At 45.5% G+C, this 26,930-nt stretch overlaps 1 protein-coding gene across 1 annotated transcript in view; it reads right to left on the bottom strand.

The window, feature by feature from the left end:
• The window catches only part of ARHGAP35 (Rho GTPase activating protein 35), a 50,077-nt gene that overhangs the window by 16,757 nt on the left and 6,390 nt on the right, over positions 1-26,930 (bottom strand). Inside the window, exons 2-4 of the mRNA XM_056539075.1 lie at positions 19,880-23,760; positions 2,753-2,897; positions 27-104 (exon numbers count right to left, since the gene is read on the bottom strand). Coding sequence (XP_056395050.1) covers positions 27-104; positions 2,753-2,897; positions 19,880-23,515 — 3,859 coding nt within the window. The 5' untranslated portion in view covers positions 23,516-23,760. The remainder of the gene's footprint in view (positions 1-26; positions 105-2,752; positions 2,898-19,879; positions 23,761-26,930) is intronic.

Below are 26,930 nucleotides of genomic sequence, written 5' to 3'. Positions count from 1 at the left end.
ATCATCACGATTACCACAATAATCACCTTGATCAAACTGTCTCTGCAGGGAATCCATCTCGGACTTGTTGCCACTGACTCGGTAGATGCCCTCAAGAGTCATCCCTGAAGAGATAAAGAAACATCACAATGAGGGCGGGGTAAATCCAAAAACAATCTGCACGTCACTAAGTGTTTGAGGTTTAAAGGGGTACCCCGCTGCTCAGCGTTTGGAACAAACTGTTCTGAACGCTGGAGCCCATGATGTCAACACACCTCCCGTACAGGAGATCCCAGGGGTCCCAGCGTTCAGACCCCCGCGATCAGACACTAACACTGCAGATCTCTTAAGTCGCTGTGTAGGAATGAAACTTTAAAAACCACCATCACTTCAACATTACAGAAAGTGAAAACCTCCCATAGGGTTGTATGAGGGTCACATGACAGGAAAGGGCCTACAACTAGGGATCGACCAATTATCGGTTTGGCTGATATTCACGGTTTTGGACGTTATCGGTATCGGCAATTACCTTGTGGATAATCCGATAATGCACCGCCCCCCGCACCACATCCCCCACCACCGCACCAGGCCACACCATCCTCCCACCCCCTCCCCCCCAACGCACCGCCCCAGCCAGAGACCACCGCCGCCGCTGCCCCATTGCATCCCTGGTTTTATAATTACCTGTTCCCGGGGCCCGGGCTACTTCTGGCTCCTGCGGTATCCTGTGTTACACTGTGCACTGCGCTGCGCAATGACGAGTGACATCCTCAAAGCAACGTCACCGTCAGTGCGCACAGTGACAGCACAGGAGGACGGCGCCGGAGCCAGAAGTAGCGCGACCCCGGGAACAGGTAATTATAAAACCAGGAATGGGGGAGGCAATGGGGAAGCGGCGGTGGTGGTGCGGTGGGTGGGTTGGGGGGGGGCGGTGGCGGTGATAGGACTCAGGACCCCAGGACAGGCGGGGAAGAGAAGCGGGAGGTGGCGGCGGAAGTCTCTGGCACCGCAAAAGCCGCTGCAGTTTATTGATTTATAGCGCCCGCTTTAAATCAATGATCTGCAACGGTGTCGCCGGGGGGGATAAATAGCCAATGACTGAATATCGGTATAAGGGTGAGTTCACTCGGCCGTTTGCCCCCGTTTTATTATCCCTGTTTCAGCTCCGTTTTTGCAGATTGTAAACGGATTAAAAACAGTTTAAAAAAAATGTATTCATGTCAATGGGATTTTTTTTACAATCCGTTTACACCCGTTTGCACTCATTTCCATTTTGTTCATGGAAGTATTTTTTCTTCCATGAAAAAAAGGGAATAAAACACGTTGGCACCCGGGTTTAAAATATCCGTAATTACATCTGAGCTCAATAGAGGTGACATCAGCAGATTCCTACAGTGATGTGGGACTACTACTACTCTCATCATGGAAGCAAGTCTGTTCCCCCTGCTGCGGGAGTCTGCCAGTGGCTGGGGGGACATTAGTGTTTGTACTACAACCCCCATCATGGATCAGACTCCGTTCCATGATGGGGGTAGTAGTACAGGGGCTGAGGGATTGATCGCACCGGGTCTCACTTCTGAGACCCGATCCGATCAGAAGTTATTAAGCAGGGGAGCGGGCGGCATGGTCCACCACCCTGCGATGTACACTATGTATTTTACTTTCATTTTTAAATTTCCCGCGGAGAGCTCTGAAAGGCCCGTACTGAGGAGCCAATCAGGGCTCCCTGCGGGATTTTTAAAATGGACAATGTATATTAAAAGCACTGTGGGGGGGGGGTCAAGATATATAGCGCCATATATCTAGCCACCCAGCGCATTTATAAAGATATAACCTCCACCAGCGCAAAAATATATACCCAGCAGTATAAATAAATATATATATATATATATATATATATATATATGTGTGTGACCCCCTGCCAGCGCATTTCTAATGTAACCCCCACCTGCGCCTTTATAATTATATACCCCCCCGCCAGCGCATTTATGTGATCCCCACTGGCACATATGTCATTAATGCAGCGCTATCTGTGAATAGTATTTTACTGGCAGAGCATCGCACCAGCCGCTGCCGGCGCAATGCTGCTGATACTATTCATACATCGCGCTGCAGGGGCATATTATCTAGAAGTGCTGTGGGGGCCAGATAATACTATATATCTGGCCCCCACAGCACTTCTAGATAATATGCCTCTGCAGCACGATGTAAGAATAGTATCAGCAGCATTGCGACGGCAGCGACTGGTGCGATGCTCTGCCAGTAAAATACTATTCACAGATAGCGCTGCATTTATTACATATGCACCAGCGGGGGGTTTCATAAATGCGCTGGCGGGGGTATATATTGATAATTGCGCAGGTGGGGGGGTATATAATTATAAAGGCGCAGACGGGGGTTACATTATAAATGCGCTGGCGGGGGGGAGGGGGGTGTCACACACACACATATACATAATACATATATATATACGTTTGATCAGCCGTTTCTATCCGTTTTTTTTTTCTTCCGTTTTTTTAAATGGAACGGGGGCAAACGGCCGTGTGAACGCATGCCAAGCTATCGGTCCTAACCTCCACAGAGTATCGGCCCTAAAAATCTATTTCGGTTGGTCCCTACCTGCAACTCTGCTGACCGGCGGTCAGTACTGTGAGTTGCGGTACCAGACACAGCCGAGGGGACAGGAGGGGGCGCTGTCAGACTGAAGTGACTGAAGATCAGAGTGTGAGCTCCGCGGAACACAACGACCTGTAAAATATATTCTCCACCTCACCTGTGGTTTCTATGTACTCCACGCACTTCTCGATGAACACCGGAATGGGTCTCTCAGCGGTCACTACGCTCACCAGCGGCATCCCGAAATAGCTGCTCTCCCACGTCTGCTTGGTCAATGAGGGACGGAGTTTAGGGGCTCGTTTCTGCAAGGAAAAGAATATAATGCAATATGAAGGAACTGCCGATACAGAAGAGCGACAATATTTAAAGGGGAACTTCGATGGAATACATTTTTTTAAATCAACTGGTGCCAGAAAGTTACAAAAGATTTGTAAATTACTTCTATTTAAAAATCTTAATCCTTCCAGTACTTATCAGCTGCTGTATGTTCCACAGGAATTTTTTTTTTTTTTAATGTATTTTCTGTCTGACCACAGTGCTCTCTGCTGACACCTCTGTCCATTTTAGGAACTGTCCAGAGCAGAAGCAAAACCTCATAGCAAACCTCTCCTGCTCTGGACCGTTCCTATCGAGTAGGTGAGGGAAATAAAAGCCCCGTGCATCAGGCGCTGTTCAGAGTTCCATTAGTTCAGTGGTCTTCAACCAGCGGACCTCCAGATGTTGCAAAACTACAACTCCCAGCATGCCCGGACAGCCAACGTTCAGACTTTTACGCACATGGCAATACCAAGTATGTGTATTATCATTTTACACTTTGTGGGGGGGTAAAATGGGAAAAACAGACGTTTTACCCTTTATTGGGGGAGGGGATTCCCCCCCCTTTTTTTATATTTTAATAATCATTTGATTGCTAATACTGTTCAGTGTTATGCATAGGGCATAGTACTGATCAGTGTTATCGGTGATGATCTGCTCTGGTTTGCACGAACTCAGACCAGAGCAGAAGACCCCGGGAGACTGCCGGAGCCAGGTGAGGGGACCTCCGGCCGCCATGCTGGATAATCGGCAGCGCTGCGGGCGATTCAATCATCTATTTAAAGTACCGCACTGCCGCCGTGATCTGTATTGACCATGGCATCTGAGGGGTTAATGCTGACATCCGCACAATCGCAGATATCTGCCATTACCGGCAGGTCCCTAGCTGCTGATTGCCAGGCCGAAGGAATGGAGCACCGATAACACTAATCAATGCTCTCCTATGGAGAAGCATTGATCAGTGTATGAAATCTAAATATTACATGTTATAGTTCCCTATGGGGACAAAAAAAAGTGTTAAAAAATAAAAGTAAATAAATATGCATTAACCCCTTCCCTAATAAAAGTTTAAATCACCCCCCCTTCCCATTTTTCAAATAAAAATTAAACCTTAACATATGTGGTATCGCCGCATGCGTAAATGTCCGAACTATTCAAATATCATGTTAATTAAACCCCACGTTCAAAGGTGCAAGCCTAAACAAATTCCAAAATCCAGAAATGCGTATAAAACGCATTGCGTAAAAAATGAATAAAACGCGATCTAAAAGGTGCCATCAAAACAAAAATGGTCCGGATAAAAACTACAGATCACTGTACAAAAAATGATATACATCCCTATATACAAATACAAAAGTTATAGGGGTCAGAAATGGACTATTTTAAACATACTAATTTTGGTGCATGTAGTTATAACTTTTTTCTAAGTAGTAGAATAAAATAAAACCTATATAAATTAGGTATCCTTGTAACCGTATGGACCAAAAGAATAAAGACAAGGAGTCACTTGCACTGAAAACTGCACTGCGTAGAATCGGAAGCCCCCAAAATTTACAAAATGGCGTAATTTTTTTTTCAATTTTGCCCCACAAATTTTTCTTTTTGGTTCCACCGTAGATTTTGTGGTGAAATGATTAGTGGTATTACAAAGTAAAAACAAGTCCTCATATGTCCTTCATTTTGTTTCTCTAGAGCCATTGAGAGGTGACCTGCTTGTTGCTCCGATCACTGTCCTGCTGTATACCCCGGCTGCGCTTTAGCTTGAGGTCACGTTCTGACGGGATATTTCTTCAATTCAGGATTTTCTGGTCCCATCATTGATGACAAGTCGTCCAGTTCCTGCCCCCGACCATTACATTTCCACTGCTAAGTCTATTGTATGTTCTTTTTGTGAATGCGGTGTTCGCTTTACACCGGATGTAATCGAACACGCACATTTTTCAAAAAAAAGTTCCACCTCTGACTCTTCCGTCCATGGCAAATTATCCAAAAAGTCCTTGGGATCATCCCAAATATTTTAAGGCAAATATGAGACAAGCCTTTGTGGTCCCTTTTGTATGTGAATTTTTTAAATTGAAGAATCGTGTACACAGCTCCTACCTGAGACGTGTGGAGCCATCAGAACCTTAGATGTTTTGTCTGGTTCTTCTGTGACCTCCAGGATTCGTTGATGGTCTTGGTGACATTCTAGTAGACCAGCCTCTCCTAAGAAGGTTAACCCCTTAAGGACTCAGGGTTTTTCAGTTTTTGCATTTTCGTTTTTTCCTCCTTACCTTTTAAAAATCCTAACCCTTTCAATTTTCCACCTAAAAATCCATATTATGGCTTATTTTTTGCGTCACCAATTCTACTTTGCAGTGACATTAGTCATTTTACCCAAAAATGCACGGCGAAAGGGGAAAAAAAAATCATTGTGCGACAAAATCGAAGAAAAAACGCCATTTTGTAACTTTTGGGGGCTTCCGTTTCTACGCAGTGCATATTTCGGTAAAAATGACACCTTCTCTTTATTCTGTAGGTCCATACGATTAAAATGATCCCCTACTTATATAGGTTTGATTTTGTCGTACTTCTGGAAAAAATCATAACTACATGCAGGAAAATGTATACGTTTAAAAATGTCATCTTCTGACCCCTATAACTTTTTTATTTTTTGCGTCGTGATCTGAAGTTTTTAGCGGTATGATTTTTGTTTTGATCAGACTTTTTGATCACTTTTTATTAATTTTTTTAATGGTATAAAAAGTGACCAAAATACGCTTTTTTGGACTTTGGAATTTTTTTGCGCGTACGCCATTAACCGTGCGGTTTAATTAATGATATATTTTTATAGTTCGGACATTTACGCACGCGGCGATACCACATGTTTATTATTTTTTTTTACACTTTTATTTTTTTTATGGGAAAAGGGGGGTGATTCAAACTTTTATTAGGGAAGGGGTTAAATGACCTTTATTAACACTTTTTTTAACTTTTTTTTTGCAGAGTTATAGGTCCCATAGGGACCTATAACACTGCACACACTGATCACTGTTATCCCATAGGGACCTATAACACTGCACACACTGATCTCCTATGCTGATCACTGGCGTGTATTAGTGTTATCGGCGCTTGACTGCTCCTGCCTGGATCTCAGGCACGGAGCAGTAATTCGCCGATCGGACACCGAGGAGGCAGGTAAGATCCCTCCCGGTGTCCTGCAAGCTGTTCGGGATGCCGCGATTTCACCGCGGCGGTCCCGAACAGCCCGACTGAGCAGCCGGGTCACTTTCACTTTCGCTTTAGAAGCAGCGGTCAGCTTTGACCGCCGCTTCTAAAGGGTTAATACCGCAGATCGCTGCGATCGGCAATGTGTGGTATTAGCCGCGGGTCTTGGCCGTTGATGAGCGCCGGGACCGACGCGATATGATGCGGGATCGCGGCGCGATCCCACTTCATATCGCGGGAGCTGGCGCAGGACGTAAATATACGTCCTGCATCGTTAAGGGGTTAAGGACGCAGCCCATTTTGGCCTTAAGGACGCAGAAAATTTTATTTTTAAGTTTTCATTTTTTCCTCCTCTCCTTCAAAAAATCATAACTCTTATATTTTCATCCACAGACTAGTATGAGGACTTGTTTTTTGTGCAACCAGTTGTCCGTTGTAATGACATCACTCACTTTACCATAAAATGTATGGCGCAACCCAAAAAATACTATTTGTGTGGGAAAATTAAAAAGAAAACCGCTATTTTGCTAATTTTGGATGGTTTCGTTTTCCCGCCGTACAAGTTACGGTAAAAGTGACATGTTCTTTATTCTTTGGGTCAATACGATTAAAATGATACCCATGAGAATACACTTTTCTATTACTGTTGTGCTTAAAAAAAAAAAATCACAAACTTTTTAACCAAATTAGTACGTTTAAGATCCCCCTATTTTGAAGACCTATAACTTTTTCATTTTTCCGTATAAGCGGCGGAATGAGGACTTTTTTTTGCGCCGTGATCTGTACTTTTTTTTATACCATATTTTCTTATATAAAACTTAATACATTTTTTATAAAAAAAATTTGGGAATAAAGTGTTATAAAAAAGCAGCTATTTTTGCCTTTTTTTTTTACGTTCACGCCGTTCACCGTACAGTATCATTAACATTTTATTTTAATAGTTCAGATATTTACGCACGCTGCGATACCAAATATGTATATAAAATATTTTTTTTAACACTTTTTGGGGGTGAAATAGGGAAAATGGGGCAATTTACGTTTTTATTGGGGGAGGGGGTTTTTCACTTTTTTTTACTTTATTTTTTTAAAACTTTTTTTACTTTTATTTTTACACTCTTATAGTCCCCATAGGGGACTATTTATAGCAATCATTCGATTGCTGATCCTGTTCAGCGTTATGTATAGGACACAGCACTGATCAGGGTTATCGGTCATCTTCTGCTCTGGTCTGCGGGAAGGCAGCGGAGGCAGGTGAGGGGACCTCCGTCTGCCGTGCTGGATGATCGGATCGCCGCGGCAGCGCTGTGGGCAATCCGATCATCCAATTTATTGACCGCGATGCTGCAGATGCCGTGATCGTTATTGATCATGGCGTCTGAGGGGTTAATGGCGGACATCCGCGGGATTGCGGATGTCCGCCATTACCGGTGGGTCCCTGGCTGCAATCAACAGCCGGGACCTGTCGCGCATGATCCGGGCATCGCTCCGATGCCCGCGGTTATGCTTAGGACGTAAATGTACGTCGTGGTGCGTTAAGTACCGCATCACCAGGACGTACATTTACGTCCTTTGTCGTTAAGGGGTTAAAGGGGTACTCCCATGGAATTTTTTTTTTTTTTTTAAATGAACTGGTGCCAGAAAGTTAAACAAATTTGTAAAATTACTTCTATTAAAAAATCTTAATCCTTCCAGTACTTATTAGGGGCTATATACTACAGAGGACATGCTTTACTTTTAGATTTCTCTGATATCATGACCACAGTGCTCTCTGCTGACCTCTGCTGTCTATTTTAGAAACTGTGCAGAGCAGCATATGTTTGCTATGGGGATTTTCTCCTGCTCTGGACAGTTCCTAAAATGGACAGCAGAGAGCACTGTGGCCATGACATCAGAGAAATCTAAAAAGAAAAGCATTTCCTCTGTAGTATATAGCCCCTAATAAGTACTGGAAGGATTAAGATTTTTAAACAGAAGTCATTTACAAATCTGTTTAACTTTCTGGCACCAGTTGATTTAAAAAAAAAAAAAAAAAAAGTTTTCCACGGGAGTACCCCTTTAATAATGACTGCGAGAAAGAAATGAGACTGCACTCACCATCCAACGCCGGTTTATTCGGTATTCTGTGAGTGTAGGCAGGTATGGCAGGGGCAGAACGGAACAGACCGTTTCACGCTGAGGTGCACTTCAAGCCTGTGTGCCTGCACACAGGCTTGAAGAAGCGCACCTCAGCGTGAAACAGTCTGTTCCCGTCTGCCCCTGCCTCCCCACCTGTCTACACTCACAGAATACCGAATAAACCGGCGTTGGATGGTGAGTGCAGTCTCATTTCTTTCTCGCAGTCATTACTGTTCTAGTTTTATTGTGGACGTTGCATCTCCGGGACCAACTATATCTCAGGATACCATAGTCTCCTTTGTACTGTACTCCGTATACCCTAGTTCTGGTAGTGCCGGGCCATCGGTTTCTTTATTACATTTCATAAGAAGGTTCATCATATGTTGGAGATCTTCAGACGTTAGTCTGGTTCTTCGGTGACCTCCAGGATTGGTTGATGATCTCGGTCGATGATTCCTGTGTGTATGTATAATGACTCTCCCTCTCCAGACCGGTAGATCTCAATAACATTGGCTGTATCTGAAGCTCTTTAGATATTATTGTGCTTTTTTTAATTTTTTTATTCTTTTTAGCTGCTTTACAATGGCACCCCCGAATAGAAAATGATGTATTTCTCACAGAAAAACGTGTTGTTCTGCTATACACATGTGTAGGGCTGCAGCTAACGTTTTTAATAATCAATTAGTTGATTATTTAATTGATTAAAACATCAAAATGCCAAAAATAGGGGTTCAGCTGATTCTACTTGAAAAATTACATACAATGGCAAAATGGCTATTATTAAAAGTTTCTAGCATGTGATGTGACCAAACAGCAGCAATTTTGGAGTTTTTTTTTACGTTTACGCCGGTTGCTGTACAGGAGCATTATTAGAGATGTCACGAATTGTTCGCCGGCGAACATATGTAAAGTTCGATCCGCTCCCTATACTTTAACATTGCGGTAAACTTTGAGTCAGCAGACACATTACAGCCAATCAGCAGCAGTCCCTCCCTTCCAGACCCTCCTACTTCCTGCGCGGACGCCATTTTACCCTCATTTGGCATGCTGCAGGCTTAGAAAGTGGAGGAACAGAGAAGCTGCTCCTGCTGTATAGGGAAAGCGATAGCTAGGTTGCTGCTAGGTGGTGTATTCAGGGTCCACTTTACTCCTAAAGAACTAGTCTAACATCTGCTTTAAGGACAGCACCCAAAAAAGCCCTTTTTAGGGCTCAAATATCAGTCCGTGAGTCTTGCAACAGCTGGAGGCACCGTGGTTGGGAGGGAACCACTGGTTAAAAGGGGTACTCCGGTGTAAAACTTAAGTCCCTTCAAGCAACTAACTACAGTATTAAAAGGGCTATAAGTTCAGTCCGTGTGTCTTGCAACTGCTGGAGGCACCCTGGTTGGGGACCTCTGCTTAAAAGGGGAACTCCGCTGGCAACCTTTTTTGCTCATTGTCACACTAGTGCAAATCACATTTGGTGTGACAGTTGTTCAAATAAAATAAAATACCGTATATACTCGAGTATAAGCCGAGTTTTTCAGCACGATTTTTCGTGCTGAAAACACCCCCCTCTGCTTATACTCGGGTGAACTCTCCACCCGCAGTGGTCTTCAACCTGCGGACCTCCAGAGGTGGGATGATGACAAGGGCATGATGAAGGGGGGGGGGGGGGGTGTGGGATGATAAGGGGATGATGATGATGAGGGTCTGGATGATGACAGGGGGGGATGATGTATTTCCCACCCTAGGCTTATACTCGAGTCAATAACTTTTCCTGGGATTTTGGGGTGAAATTAGGGGCCTCGGCTTATATTCGGGTCGTCTTATACTCGAGTATATACGGTACCTTTTTTTGGCTGTGAAAAAAACCCAGTGCTGCCTAAAGGGGGGCTCTAACTATGTGCTGCCTAACATGGGGGAATCTATGTGCTTCCTAAAGGGGGATCTAACTATGTGATGCCTAAAGGTGGGATCTAACTATGTGCTGCCTAAAGGGGGCCCTATGTGCTGCCTAAAGGGAGGCTCTACCTATGTGATGCCTAAAGGGGGGCTCTAACTATGTGCTGCCTAAAGGGGGATAAAGCACGTTATTCGAAAGAATTTAGGAATAATAGGTGATTTATGCCCTTTATGGATTAAAACCAGACTCTGCATCAACTATGTAATTTTCCATGGGAGTTTTGCCATGGATCCCCCTCCGGCCCCCCTACGCCACAGTCCAGGTATTAGTCCCCTTGAAACAACTTTTAAATCACTATTGAGGCCAGAAAGAGTCCCTGTGGGTTTTAAAATTCGCCTGCCCATTGAAGTCGATGGCGGTTCGCGAACATTTGTGGAAGTTCGCGTTCGCCAACCGGAAATTTTATGTTCGCGACATCACTAATCATCATTAATGATCCTGTACAGAAACCAGCGTAAATTTGATATTGCCGCATGGGTAACTATCTGAACTATTAAAATAAAATGTTAATGATTTACTAACATTTAATTTTAATTGTTCAGACAGTTAGCCATGCGGCTATATCAGATACGTAAAAATTGTATTTATTTCTTTTACTTTTTTTGTATAGCAATAGGAAAAGGGGGAACTAATTTTTATTGGTGGAGAACGAATCCAGTTATCGAATTTAATCGATTTTATCCATTAATCGTTGCAGCTCTACACATGTTTATTCCCTTTGTGTGCATTGGAACTAAACCAAAAAAGGATGGAAAAGAGCAAATTGGACATAATGGCCCTCATTTACTATTCTAAACCAGACTTGTTTTGTCGGGTTTTTTGGCGCATCTTTGTCTGCGACATGTCGCAGACATCGTGCGCCAGTCTGCGTCACGATGCAACATTTTTTCCCGACGGACCCGATGTGGATTCTCCCAAACTCGAAAAAGGGGCAAAACCCGACATTTCTGAGCTTTCCCACGTATTTATAAAGGTTTCCAACCAGAATTTGTTGAATTGTTGTGGATTTTTTCCCGACAACTCAGAGGAGTTGGAAACCAAAACCAACAAAACTTACGTGCGACAAAAAGGATGCGACATAATAATAAATACCAGGGGAAAAAAGAATCGGGTAAGAAAGCAACATAGACTTACAACCCGATTTTCTAAGTAAATGAGGGCCAATGTCACCAAACTCCAAAAATGGGCTGGACAAAATTATTGGCCCCTTAACTTAATATTTGGTTGCACACCCTTTGGAAACAATAACTTAAATCAGTGGCTTCCTATAACCATCAATAAGCTTCTTACACCTCTCAGCCGGAATGTTGGACCACTCTTCCTTTACAAACTGCTCCCGGTCTCTTATTGGAAGGCGCCTTTTCCCAACAGTAATTATAAGATCTCTCCACAGGTGATCAATGGGATTTACATCTGGACTCATTGCTGACACTTCAGAACTCTCCAGCGCTTTGTTGTCATCCATTTCTGGGGGCTTTTTGATGTATGTTTGGGGTCATTGTCCTGCTGGAAGACCCAAGATCTCGGATACAAACCCAGCTTTCTGACACTGGGCTGTACAGTGTGACCCAAAATCCATTGGTAATCCTCAGATTTCATGATTTCTTGTACACATTCAAGGCCCCCAGTGCCAGAGGCAGCAAAACAACCCAAAACATCACTGACCTCCACCATATGTCACTGTAGGTTCTGTGTTCTTTTCTTTGTAGGCCTCATTCCGTTTTCGGTAAACAGTAGAATGATGGGCTTTACCAAAAAGCTCTATCTTGTCTCATCTGTCCACAAGACGTTTTACCAGAAGGATTTTGGTTACTCAAGTTCATTTTGGCAAAATGTAGTCTTGCTTTATTATGTCTGTGTGAGCAGTGGGGTCCTCCTGGGTCTCCTCCATATTTAAATGTTGACGGATAGTTCGCGCTGACACTGATGCTCCCTGATCCTGGAGGACAGCTTGAATCTCTTTGGAACTTGTTTGGGGCTGCTTATCCACCATCCAGACTATCCTGCGTTGACACCTTTCATTATTTTTTCTCTTCCGCCCACGCCCAGGGAGATTAGCTACAGTGTCATGGGTTGTAAACTCCTTGATAATGTTGCGCACTGTGGACAAAGGCAAATCTAGATCTCTGGAGATAGACTTGTAACCTTGAGATTGTTGATATTTTTCCACAATTTTGCTTCTCAAGTCCTCAGACAGTTCTCTTCTCCTCTTTCTGTTGTCCATGCTTAGTGTGGCACACAGATACACAATGCAAAGACTAAGTGAACTTCTCTCCTTTTTATCTGCTTTCAGGTGTGATTTTTATATTGCCCACACCTGTTACTTGCCCCAGGTGAGTATAAAGGCACATCACATGCTTGAAATAATCTTATTTATATACAATTTTGAAAGGGTGCCAATAATTTTGTCCAGGCCATTTTTGGAGTTTGGTGACATTATGTCCAATTTGCTTTTATCCTCCTTTTTTGGTTTAGTTCCAATAGACACAAAGGGAATAAACATGTGTATAGCAAAACATGTGTTACTGCAATCCTTTTCTGTGAGAAATACAATTTCTTGAAAAATTTCAGGGGTGCCAACATTTACAGCCGTGACTGTGTGTGAAAGAAACAGACAAAACAGAGTCACAATGGGGGAAATTTATCAAAACCTGTGCAAAGGAAAAGTTGCCCAGTTGCCCATAGCAACCAATCAGATCGCTTCTTTCATTTTGCAGAGGCCTTGTTAAAAGTGATAAATTTTGTTTTGATAAATCTCCCCCAATATGATTACATTCTGCCCATTAAAGGGTACCTTTAATAAAAAAAAAATTTTTATATATATATATTATAGATTAATGTATGCAGAATAACCTTCCAATTGCATGTTATTAAAAAATATGCTTCTTTCTATAAAATTTTCCACTTTGAAAAAATTATCACTAGAGGTCTCCCTACCAGTCCTGTCCGCAAGCCCTTTTTCTAGATTTTAGACTCATGCTGGAGTCCTAAATCTCAGTCGGGACACAGACAAGCTCAGCTGGCAGCTCTGAATCTTCTCCTCTCTGTTTACAACTGCATGTGCAGAGAAAAGAAAGATCGGAGCTCAGATAGTAAAATGAATGAGGGCAGAGTCAGGAGTATGCCCTGCTGTGCTATGAGCTCAGAGCTGGCTCCTGCCTGTCTGATTGACAGGCAGGGAGCAGTGCTGAGCTTGTCTGTGTCTCAGCTGCAGTCTGAGATTTCGGACTCCAGCATGAGTCTGAAATCTATAAAAAGGGCTTACGGCCAGGACTGGTAGGGAGACCTCTAGTGGTCATTTTTTCAAAGTTAAAATTAAATAGAAAGCAGCATTTTATTTTATAACTTGCAATTAGAAAGTTGTTCTGCATACATTAACCTATAATATATCAAAAGTTTTTTTGATGAAAGGTACCATTTAAAGTCAAGGGCCTCATTGGCAACACGTTGGTATCCCTTCTTGAAAAACTGCCGATGTACAGAGCAGCATGGGGCAGAAGACAAGATGTCATCATAGCCTATGTATTATACTCCAGAGTACCCACTATTCTGCTGATGGGGTCACTGTGTACATACATTACATTACTTATCCTGTACTGATCCTGAGTTATATCCTGTATTATAACCCAGAGCTGTACTCACTATTCTGCTAGTGAGGTCACTGTGTATATACATTACTTATCCTGTACTGATCCTGAGTTATATCCTGTATTATACTCCAGAGCTGTACTCACTATTCTGCTGGTGAGGTCACTGTGTACATACATTACATTACTTATCCTGTACTGATCCTGAGTTATATTCTGTATTATACTCCAGAGCTGTACTCACTATTCTGCTGGTGAGGTCACTGTGTACATACATTACTTTACTTATCCTGTACTGATCCTGAGTTATATCTTGTATTATACTCCCGAGCTGTACTCACTATTCTGCTGGTGAGGTCACTGTGTACATACATTACATTACTTATCCTGTACTGATCCTGAGTTATATTCTGTATTATACTCCAGAGCTGTACTCACTATTCTGCTGGTGAGGTCACTGTGTACATACATTACATTACTTATCCTGTACTGATCCTGAGTTATATCCTGTATTATACTCCAGAGCTATACTCACTATTCTGCTGGTGAGGTCACTGTGTACATACATTACATTACTTATCCTGTACTGATCCTGAGTTATATCCTGTATTATACTCCAGAACTGTACTCACTATTCTGCTGGTGAGGTCACTGTGTACATACATTACATTACTTATCCTGTACTGATCCTGAGTTACATCCTGTATTATACTCCAGAGCTGTACTCACTATTCTGCTGGTGAGGTCACTGTGTATATACATTACATTACTTATCCTGTACTGATCCTGAGTTATATCCTGTATTATACTCCAGAGTGAATTCCTTTCTCGGTTCTTTGTTCACACCGGTCATATTACAGGGACAGACGTTTTCCAGAATATTCTCAGCTCTTGTGATAACAGACTGAGATCGTTCTATGTCTCAGATGAGGTAGGATGCGGTTCGGGCCATACAAAGCAGAAGGAGCTGAGCAGACCCACATATAGGGTAACTCATTAAAATATATTTTTGCTATTGCACTACTTATGGTAAATAAAAAATATTTCTAATATACTTTGTTTAAAAAATGAAGTTTTCTATGTTTTATTTGTGCTTAAAAAAGCTCAAGAGCACATTTTCCCCCATCTTATACACAGACTTAGTACCGAAGCCCAAACACAGGAAGTGCAGCCTGGAGTGCTGGGGGGGGGGGGGGGTGTCCAGCCTCATCCAATCATAGCTCCTCTCACACTTAAAGGGGTACTCCGCCCCTAGACATTTTATCCCCTATCCAAAGGATAGGGGAAAAGATGTCAGATCGCCGCGGTCCCGCTGCTGGGGACCCCGGGGATCACCGCTGCGGCACCCCGCTATCGCTGCACTTCCTGCGTTTGGGCTTTGGTACTAAGTCTGTGTATAAGATGGGGGAAAATGTGCTCTTGAGCTTTTTTAAGCACAAATATAACATAGAAAACTTCATTTTTTTTTTTTAAAGTATTAGGGATCGACCGATTATCGGTATGGCCGATATTATCGGCCGATAATCACGATTTTGGGCATTATCGGTATCGGCAATTACCTTACCGATAAGCCGATAATGCCCCGCACGCCGCCCCCCGACCCTGCGCACTGCACCCCCGACCCACCGCACCGCGTCGCACCCCCCACCGTGATGCTGGGCGGTATACCGGTATGGATTTTTGCCCATACCGCTATACCGGTCGGGCCCCTCCCCCACCCTCCGAGTCAATAAAAAAATTAAACTTACCCATAATGGGGGTGGTCCGGGCCATCCATCCTTCCTTCTTGTAGTGTCCGGGGGCGTTCCGGGTGGAGGTTGAACCGTTCCGGGCTGTCCTTCTCCGGCGGTCATCTTCTCCACTCCGGGCAGGCTCCGGCCTAGTACGCTGCATTGACGCCGCTACGCCATGACGTCAGGTGCGTCGCTGCGCACGGGCGTCACTGCGCAGCGGCGTCTATGCAGCGTACTAGGCCGGAGCCTGCCCGGAGTGGAGAAGATGACCCCCGGAGAAGAAGGACAGCCCGGACCGGTTCACTCTTCACTCGGAACGCCCCCGGACACTACAGGAAGGAAGGATGGATGGCCCGGACCACCCTGACAGGTAGGGGGAGAGAAGCGGGTGGTGACGGCGGCCTATGGCCCCGCAAAAGCTACTGCAGATCATTGATTTAAAGCGACCGCTTTAAATCAATGATCTGCAGTGGTGTCGCAGGGGGTTAAATAGCCGATAACTTATACCGGAATATCGGTATAAGTTATCGGCCCTAACCTACACCGATTATCGGTATCGGCCCTAAAAAAACGATATCGGTCGAACCCTACTAAGTATATTAGAAATATTTTTTATTTACCATAAGGAGGGCAATAGCAAAAATTTGTTTTAATGAGAGTTACCATTTAATTGAAAAAGATTCAATAGAATTAGAATTTTATTCATTTTCACCTATTCTCAGTCTGTGGTAGGAGTCCAGTGGGCGGTCCTACCAAGTGACTGATACCTGACTCAGGATATCTATAGACTGGAGCTCGTGGTGACAGGAACCTTAAAGGGGTACTCCCCTGGAAAAAAAAATGTTTTAAAACAACTGGTGCCAGAAAGTTAAAAAGATTTGTAAATTACTTCTATTTAAAAATTTTAATCTGTCCAGTACTTAGCTGCTGTATGATCCACAGGAAGTTCTTTTTCAATTTCCTTTATGTCTGACCACAGTGCTCTCTGCTGACACCTCTGTCCATGTCAGGAATTGTCCAGAGCTGGAGAGGTTTGCTAAGGAGATTTACTCCTAACTCTGGATAGTTAATGACATGGACAGAGGTGTCAGCAGAGAGCACTGTGGTCAGACAGAAAGGAATTTAAAAGGAGTAGTCCGGCGCGCACTTTTTTCATTTTATCCCGTCCGGGCTGCAAAATAAAAGAAAACACACTTTCTCTTACCTGCCAACCAGCCCCCGGAGCTCCGGTACAGGCGTTCGGTCCCTGGGCTGTATTCTTCTTACTTCCTGTTAGCCCGACGTCACACGGAGCTTCAGCCTATCACCAGCAGAGGCGGGACATCGCTGCGGCCGGTGATAGGTTGAAGCTCCGTGTGACGTGCCGGGCTAACAGGAAGTAAGAAGAATACAGCCCGGGGACCGAACACCTGTACCGGATTGTACCGGAGCACCGGGGGCTTGTTGGCAGGTAAGAGAAAGTGTGTTTTCTTTTATTTTGCAGCCTGGACGGGATAAAATGAAAAAAGTGCGCGCCGGACTACTCCTTTAAAAAAATAAAAGAACTTCCTCAGCAGCTGAGAAGTACTGGAAGGATTAACATTTTTAAATAGAAGTAATTTACAAATCTTTTTAACTTTCTGGCACCAGTTGATTTAAAAAAAACATCTCAAAGAGACATGTGAAAGGTTTAGGTTAGTGGGGGTGTAAACACAAGGACCCTGACCTATCTCCAGAACAAGGCTAGTCTCTCCTCATCTCGCTCATTGCTGACTCTATATTACAGTGTTTCCCAACCAGGACGCCTCCAGCTGTTGCAACACTACAACTCCCAGCATGTCCGGACAACCAAATCACTGCTATAGTAAGTATACAGATGCTGTCTTGTGCAGCAACAAGGGCTAAAAGTGAGAGAAGAGCTTAGCGGGTTCTTCTCCTTCCATGTTCTGTTGTTCATTGGGGTCTATACAGTCAAATTCGACCAATCAAAACATTTCAGATTTCTCTAGCACGTCAAATGTATTTATTTGAAGCACTACTCCAGTCCAGGGTGTTTTTTTTTTGCCCATATCATGCACACATTTCACCACTAGTCCTACAGCACCATCTGTTTTATTCCAGCACAGCTGCATGCATACAGTGACTTAATGTAACTGGGTCATGTGATCACTAGCCTGACCCACAGAAAATCGTTGTTTAATGTGGAAGTGGTTAGCCCTGGGTCAGCTGACTTTCTGTCAACAGGATAACCAGATCACTCCTGGTAGCTACCATACCCCTTCAAGCTCTATCTGTATACTGCTGCTTCTCTCTGTATGGGATCAGGATATATAGTAGTTATACCTCCCCTCCAGCTCTATCTGTATACTGCTGCTGGTATCTCTATGGGATCAGGACATATAGTAGTTATACACCTCTACTCCAGCTCTATCTGTATACTGCTGCTTCTCTCTCTATGGGATCAGGATATATAGTAGTTATACACCTCCCCTCTAGCTCTATCTGTATACTGCTGCTGCTGCTATTTCTATGAGATCAGGATATATAGTAGTTATACACTTCCCCCTCCAGCTTTATCTACATACTGCTGCTCCTATCTCTATGGGATCAGGATATACAGTAGTTATACACCTCCCCTCCAGCTCTATCTGTATACTGCTGCTATTTCTACGGGATCAGTATCTATAGTAGTTATATAGCTCCTTCTGAGACGGTTTTAACACATTACATTTTTTGCAGCATTTATTTATGTTTTTGCAGTGGTTTTCCCCAAAACAAAGCAAAACAAAAAGTGCTATTTTACCTAGAATTGCAGAAATGACAGTAAAAACCTGTTATTTTTACAGCAATTTTGGAAAATCTAATTTTGGCAAAAATGCAGTTGTGATTTTAGGACAAATCGCTTTCTCCTCATGGTAATATTTCTCTGAAAAATGCACTTAGAAAACTGCACATAGTGTGAACTGACCCCCATCCCACTTATGAGTCTAATCCAGCCTCCAACACCAGCAGCCTAATTAGATCACCAGGTGCAGTGATCAGACTCCACCCCCTCTCTGCAATGCCATAGGATTCATGGGATATGTAGGCAGCATTAGGAAATCATTTTAGTGATGGAATTAATAAATCAGTATGGCTGAAAACCCCCATGCCTGCCACATCAGCTAAAACTGGTTAAGCACAAAGCATACACAGCAACCTATATTATATTCTCTAATAGCAGCTTGTGCTACACTATATAAGCACAAAAAATTACAGACAAAATCCTGGAGTACTACTTCTTCAATAAACAGCTGGAAACCTATCGGAACCGGCCACCATTATTGTTTAATAACTACCCAGCAGTGGAAGGTGCAGCAGTCAGTATATATAGTATATACACCACGCTCCTATGTAGCTGGCGACCATCCTGTGAAGGAGGACTCTCCATGGTAAACCTGGTTGGAGACAGTGTCTGGTGTAGGAGTGCCATCTAAAACACCCCCCACATGTAGAACATGAAGCGTTCCTAAAGGGGGCACCTAACAGACTTTGAATTTTGGATGACCAATTTCAACATCTCTGCTTGCTGTCAATGAATGGAAATGTAGTTTACATTTTGACCTGATCACAGCAAAAGTGCACCTCCCACATAAAAATTAAACATAATAATAATTAATAAAAAATGAATATATAAAATATATATATAATGGGGCAGAACACGTGATGGAAGAGGTCATAGGTGATAGAACTCTGAGGAAGGTTCTGTCCGAGTGCTGAGTTTTTCTACCTAGTATTGATGGCTTGGGAACCTACTTGTGCACCGATAAATTAGGAGAGTGCCATATTTCTCATTATTTAAAATATTTATAAAAAATATATATCAAATAAAATAAAAAATATATATAAGAAGAAAAAAAAAATAACTGCACCAACTTTCTTGTATTATTCTACATTGTTGATCCAGAAGAAGTACAAACCCCAATTCTTTACGTCTATATAAATCTGGTCTCGTCTCCCGTATTAGGAACTTGGGGTCTTTGACATGACGTGTTCAACAGTACGAAAACACATAAGGTCTATCAGATCAGTGGTCTCCAAACCGTGGACTGCCAGTGGTTGCAGAACTACAACTCCCAGCATGCCCGGACAGCCAATGGCTGTCCGGGCATGCTGGGAGTTGTAGTTTTGCAACAGTTGGAGGGCCATAGTTTCCAGACCATTGCTTTAGTATCACATCTAGTCCATAGTCCAGTCACACCCCAGTCAAATGACTTCATACCCATACAGTACACTACTCCATCTCCTGCAAGATAGATTACAAGAGATCTCCATATTGGCGACTGCAGCTTTGGCTGTGACTGGAGTATCAGACATGAGGTTTAACTAAGGATTTTAACGGTTATTTCAACCCCCTTATATACCTTAGTGGTTCTCCTCAGGCTGCGCAGAATGTTCCTCTTGCGTGGGTCCTCCCCATCTGCCTCGTAAGAGTTTGTAGTGTTGTCTTTCGGCCCCTGCGTTCCGATGTCTTCATTTTTTATTCTCATAGGGCCCAGCTCGTCGTCGCTGCCCACGCTGAAGCTGCTCCGATAACTAGAGAACTTTCCGAGCTTGGCACACTTGGTCCGGTACAGGACAGGTTTGGTCACGATTGACGCCTTCCGTGTCCGCTCCAGAGAATTAGTGTCCATGTCACTGTCCGAGCCGTTCCCGCTGCCGTTAGACTGCGGCTTGATGGCGTTACGGATGGTGATTATTTTTCCTTGGGTGCTGTCGTGAGGCACAGAGTAAATGTTCTCTTCCTGGTTCCTTGGCTTCACGACAGAGTCTATCGGCTCGGCATAGTCTGAAGGGTCAAAGGCATCAGAAGATGGCCAAGTGATGGAGGTTAAGGACCGTCTGTGTCCGTCTCGGGACCCAGGGTCTAGGTAGGAAAGGTCAGGCTTTGGTTTGAGGGGAGGAGGTACCTTGTTGTTCAGTTTGCTCTCTAAGGTGCTCATGACAGAGATGAAAGGAAGACTATCACTGTCCTCCAACTTAGAATGGTCTCTAGAAGGTGCAGACAAACTCATGTCATCCCGAGACAAGATGTGCTGCGGAGACGGGTCTAGATCTTCCTCGGAGTCAGGCAAGTGGGAATTGCAGAGAGGAGACCCCGCACGGGGGGAGCTGAAAACCTCCTCTGTAGTGCTACATGCTTCTGCTGTGTTGTCATACATATGTGAGGCTTCAATGATAACCTTCTTCTCAACGACATCCTTGAAGAAAGAGTAGAACATGTCCAGCTTGGGCTGAGCCTGTCCGCACTGTAAGTTCAGGAATTTGCCTTCGATATCCTGAGCGATCTCCTCCCCTTCAGTCAACTGATCTCTGGTCAGGTTATCCAAGAGATTTACAGGACCCTCGGTCAAGGCAACAAGTTGAACAGGGACAATATCTTGTACTTCACAGAGGAAGGCCCGTAGCATGGCCAGGGAGGCACGACGCTTTGCTGCGTAGAAAACCATGTACCCATGTACAAGTTTTGTCTTCCGAATGTTGAAGGAGGCATGATAGGACAAGATGAGCAGCTCCAGACGACGCTTCTGACTACCTAACTGTAAATCAAGCAGCACCGAGCCACCGACTCCAAACTGTGACGGACGATAGGTATGAGGCTTCAGAATGTTCAGCACCTCCCCCACAGTAAAGGGGTCTCCGCACATCAAGCACATCACAATGCGCAGGTCACAGTCAAGCAGATCCTTGATACTTGGCGAGGAGCTGACGAGGTTCAGGTTCCTTTTGGACTCTAGAAGAAACCGCAGGATCTGGCTAATTTGCTTCTCATTTATGTTGCGGCCGTAGCCCAGCCCTGTGGAGGCAGCATCTAGGAAGAAGCACTGAAGCTTGCTGGCTATCTGCTGACCCTGCAGAATGAGGCTGTGAGCAGTCTCCCCGCCTGTGTCCCCTCTACGGTTCACAAGAATTAAGGTGAGGGGTAAGTTGAGCAGGTGGTTGTCCTTCCTTCCCAGACTGGACTCCCGATTTTTCTCAATACTCTCTACGACGTAGGACAAAGACTCTTTGGAGTTGTAAAGGCAGAGGCATCCGTGAGGCATAAAGGTGGAGGTTTGAAATGAGTTGACAGGCAGCCGCACATTGCCCTCGATAGGACGCAGAGACAATTCATACATCTTCCCATCGATCACATACTTATCATCATTGGTGCACAGGGCACGGATCTCATTGGCAAGTTCTCGTGCCAAACCGTCCTTGCCGAGGATCACCAGGTTGATTCTGTCTACATTTGGGTCTTTATAGAGGCGGTCGTAAGGGTAAGGGCACCGAGAGCTGATCAGTTGCTCAATTTTGGTGTCTACACATAGAGGGTTACTTGGGCAAGTGTCTTTAGTGGGATGGTAGACAAAGTGAATGTGTTTGAGGATTTGGGCATCTCGCTCGGCCTGCAGCTTCTGAAGAGCTTTAAATCGTTGTTCTTCCCCCAGAACCTCCTGGATGACCCCCATCTTCTCTTTGCTGGGCTTGGCATCTAGTTCTAGCTCATAGAACAGCTCTGAATACTCCAGCAATAACTCTTGGAACTCCTCCTTGGCTTTGTCAATGATCTCCTTCTGGTGCCTACTATATATTTCCATATAGACCGGCTCTTCCAACCACTGATAAAATTCCTCACTCATAATAAAACTACGAGCTTCCTCCCAGGGCTTTCCGGGAGTGATAAATGGAGATGCAACTAGGTTTTCTTTGAAGGCTTTCTTCATCTCTGCTTTCTTTCTTGCATTTCTTAGTTTTTCAAGGTGACTGCAATAGACTTCTGCGGCCGCCATGGTTTCCATGATATCATATGGTATTCGGTTATCATCCATGTTATCTATGTGGTTGGTTAGATCCCATGGGGGGTCCTCAAGAACCACAAACAAATGGGAGAAGTCAGGCTTTGACTCTAAGAGTTTGGCTGCTTTGGAGCAGCTCAGATGGTCTATTTCATCAAGGTCAGGCACAAGGACATCTAAAGCACGGGGGAGATCTGACAAGTAAACTTTGCGACGGCGCTCAATGTGTTCCTGTCTAAGTCGATGGATGTGCTGCAGAAAGAGCTTCTTGGCTTTATCGGTACCTTCCAAGTACACGTAATCCTGATATTCACTGCAGGCCTGCATGCGCCGGCTCGCATTAAGCCAAATCTCGTTGTGCGACTTGACTAACCGTCCCACCAGCCACTCATACTTGTCTTTTGCAGCTGCACTCTGCTGGCTCTGCTGTTTCAATGCTTCAAAGTAAGGAATGATCTTGGACTTGCCACGACTTTTGTCTATCAGCTGTATGAGGGCAGTAAAGGCCAAGTCCACGTTGACATTAGACCTTGCTGATGTCTCCACCACCTGCAAATTCTTTTTGTTGAGTGCAAACCCGTGGGCGTCCCGGATGTATCGTTCCACTCCTTCATCACACTTGGTCAGGACCAACACAATCGGCTTCTTAGTCTTGGCTAGTTGGGTGTACAGGTTGGACACAAACTTCAGTTGGTCATCAAAGTTCCTATTCATGCCTCGACTCACATCCACACACAGCAGAAAACCATCTACCAGCAGTTTGCCCTCAGGCATTTGCTTCTGCTCAAAGTCCTGCTCCAGGCCCAACTGATCTGTGCAAAAATACATGAGTTTCTCGGCAGAGGCAAGCTTACTGGATGCAGCACGCTTGATGTATGGCTGCAGCGCGGTGCTGCGATGAGGCTGGAATGTCTGGTCATCTATGAACTCTGTCTGTTCCACTACATGCACTTTGCATTCCACACAATCTTCAAGTGTACGGGTGATCTCCCCCCAGTATAGAAAGTGGTCATTGTTCACGACACGGCCCCCAAAGTCACTAGTGCTAAGGACGGATGTGTGGTCCAAGTGGAAGTCATCTGCGCTGGGTCGTGCAAATCTGTTGCACAGACACGACTTTCCAATGCCACACTGGCCTTTTTCCTTTTCAGTGCCAGACAGGCCCACCACACTGATGCTGTAAGTGGGCACCCGCACATCTTGTTTCCGTGCCATCATCATGGCGCAGCACTCATCCTGCCCACATTAATGTCTGCCGGGGTGATGCTTGGTAATGGCACTCCATGCACAGACTTCTTAAACACGACAGGACACGCCAGGATGCTGTGATCAGGAGCCTGGTCTTCACACGCAGTGGTCCCTCTTTAGTTGGGCCAAAAAGGCTCCTAGGGGGAGGAGCCTCTCCTTGTGTCACCACCGTACCAGCCATACATGGCGCTCATAGTCAGGGCTTCTTCTGGGGCAGTCTGCAAAACAAAAAACATATTCAGCGTCACTAGAGATTATAGACTACTTCAAAAAGTGAGATACCACGCAATGATTAGGTTGACTGCCCCACCACCGACTCACACTAGAGAACCATGTCCCATCAACAAGCTTTATATATAACATCACAGACGTCACATGTCATGGAGGAGCCAGGGGAATGTTGGTCATCACCTCCAGTCACTATAGCTTAGTCTGTCTGTGAATCTAGCATTAAAGATAACATCAAGACGACATTACGAAAGCTGAAGGTTGGGGGGTGACCGCAAACACCAAAAGGAGGTGTACTAAGCCAGAGGAAAAATTGGGGTGTCAAATCATTTGGCAGACATAACATCCCCTGAGGGGTGGTCACACAGCTTTCTCAGAATTCCAAATGATGGGATAAGAGCAGAGACTGTAATATAACTAGGCACATGAGGATGACTTTAAGGGTGATATTTACTAGGTGAAAAGGGAAAACCATAGTCTCCATTTTTCTTTGGTTTTCACCGATGAACCCAAGGGGAGGAGGTCACAATAAATACCACTGCTCTACTCAATTACCCACAATGCACTGGCATACAAGGCCATCATGGAAGTACAAGGCCAAAGGTTGATCAGCCCTGCCATAAAGTGTTGCATGTGTCTTCTCTGCCTTACATGAGGTCTACATTTACAGGCACAAAAAAAAAAAAAAAAAAAAATCAATAAACATCCGAGAGAAAGCGCAAAAGATCAGAACACGACCCCATGAGAAAGAACAGGGGCGGAGGTCACATCACACCGGCCTCATCCAGACACACAGCCCCCAAGGGGCAGAGTCCTGGACTTGTCCGGCCATGTCAGACCCTCCAGCCGCAGCCTGCACTGAACTCTTTGTACTACGCATATGACATGTACTGTAGTATGTATCCCATTTAAGCGTCCTGCCCTACTCGTGCGACGTGCCCGCTCTGGGTACTACACGCATGACGTGCCCGCTCTGGGTACTACACGCATGACGTGCCCGCTCTGGGTACTACACGCATGACGTGCCCGCTCTGGGTACTACACGCATGACGTGCCCGCTCTGGGTACTACACGCATGACGTGCCCGCTCTGGGTACTACACGCATGACGTGCCCGCTCTGGGTACTACACGCATGACGTGCCCGCTCTGGGTACTACACGCATGACGTGCCCGCTCTGGGTACTACACGCATGACGTGCCCGCTCTGGGTACTACACGCATGACGTGCCCGCTCTGGGTACTACACGCATGACGTGCCCGCTCTGGGTACTACACGCATGACGTGCCCGCTCTGGGTACTACACGCATGACGTGCCCGCTCTGGGTACTACACGCATGACGTGCCCGCTCTGGGTACTACACGCATGACGTGCCCGCTCTGGGTACTACACGCATGACGTGCCCGCTCTGGGTACTACACGCATGACGTGCCCGCTCTGGGTACTACACGCATGACGTGCCCGCTCTGGGTACTACACGCATGACGTGCCCGCTCTGGGTACTACACGCATGACGTGCCCGCTCTGGGTACTACACGCATGACGTGCCCGCTCTGGGTACTACACGCATGACGTGCCCGCTCTGGGTACTACACGCATGACGTGCCCGCTCTGGGTACTACACGCATGACGTGCCCGCTCTGGGTACTACACGCATGACGTGCCCGCTCTGGGTACTACACGCATGACGTGCGCGCTCTGGGTACTACACGCATGACGTGCCCGCTCTGGGTACTACACGCATGACGTGCGCGCTCTGGGTACTACACGCATGACGTGCCCGCTCTGGGTACTACACGCATGACGTGCGCGCTCTGGGTACTACACGCATGACGTGCGCGCTCTGGGTACTACACGCATGACGTGCCCGCTCTGGGTACTACACGCATGACGTGCCCGCTCTGGGTACTACACGCATGACGTGCCCGCTCTGGGTACTACACGCATGACGTGCGCGCTCTGGGTACTACACGCATGACGTGCGCGCTCTGGGTACTACACGCATGACGTGCGCGCTCTGGGTACTACACGCATGACGTGCGCGCTCTGGGTACTACACGCATGACGTGCGCGCTCTGGGTACTACACGCATGACGTGCGCGCTCTGGGTACTACACGTATCACATGTGCAGAAACGGCAAGGACTAACATGGAAACTCCCAGATACACATCATAAAGAGAACAGAGAGAAGATGATGTCAATGCTACAACAGAACAGAAACTGGATGATGTCACAGCTACAACCCTGCACCACCAGTATCATGACAGAGAATAGCGTCAAGATGATGTCACAACTACAAGTCTGCACCATCTATGTCATCACAGAGAATAGGAAGGAGATGATGTCACAGCTATAGATCTGATCCACCCATTTCAATACAGAGAATAGTCACGAGATGATGTCACAACTGGTATCATCATAAAGAACTGTGAGCAGCTAATGCTACAATTCTGCACTGATATCATCACACAGGGAACAGAGCAGATTATGTGACCACCACGATGTCACGGCTACAACTCTGCACCGCCACGATGTCTGTCTAGGCTACAACTCTGCACCGCCACGATGTGACTGCTACAACTCTGCACCGCCACGATGTGACTGCTACAACTCTGCACCGCCACGATGTGACTGCTACAACTCTGCACCGCCACGATGTCTGTCTAGGCTACAACTCTGCACCGCCACCATGTCTGTCTAGGCTACAACTCTGCACCGCCACGATGTCTGTCTAGGCTACAACTCTGCACCGCCACGATGTCTGTCTAGGCTACAACTCTGCACCGCCACGATGTCTGTCTAGGCTACAACTCTGCACCGCCACGATGTGACTGCTACAACTCTGCACCGCCACGATGTGACTGCTACAACTCTGCACCGCCACGATGTGACTGCTACAACTCTGCACCGCCACAATGTGACTGCTACAACTCTGCACCGCCACAATGTGACTGCTACAACTCTGCACCGCCACAATGTGACTGCTACAACTCTGCACCGCCACAATGTGACTGCTACAACTCTGCACCGCCACAATGTGACTGCTACAACTCTGCACCGCCACAATGTGACTGCTACAACTCTGCACCGCCACAATGTGACTGCTACAACTCTGCACCGCCACAATGTGACTGCTACAACTCTGCACCGCCACAATGT

The sequence above is a fragment of the Hyla sarda genome, chromosome 9 (assembly GCF_029499605.1).
Source record: "Hyla sarda isolate aHylSar1 chromosome 9, aHylSar1.hap1, whole genome shotgun sequence".
In the NCBI taxonomy this organism is placed as follows: domain Eukaryota; kingdom Metazoa; phylum Chordata; class Amphibia; order Anura; family Hylidae; genus Hyla; species Hyla sarda.
Note: the sequence above shows the minus strand (reverse complement) of the source record. Positions and strands in the feature narration are given on the sequence as shown.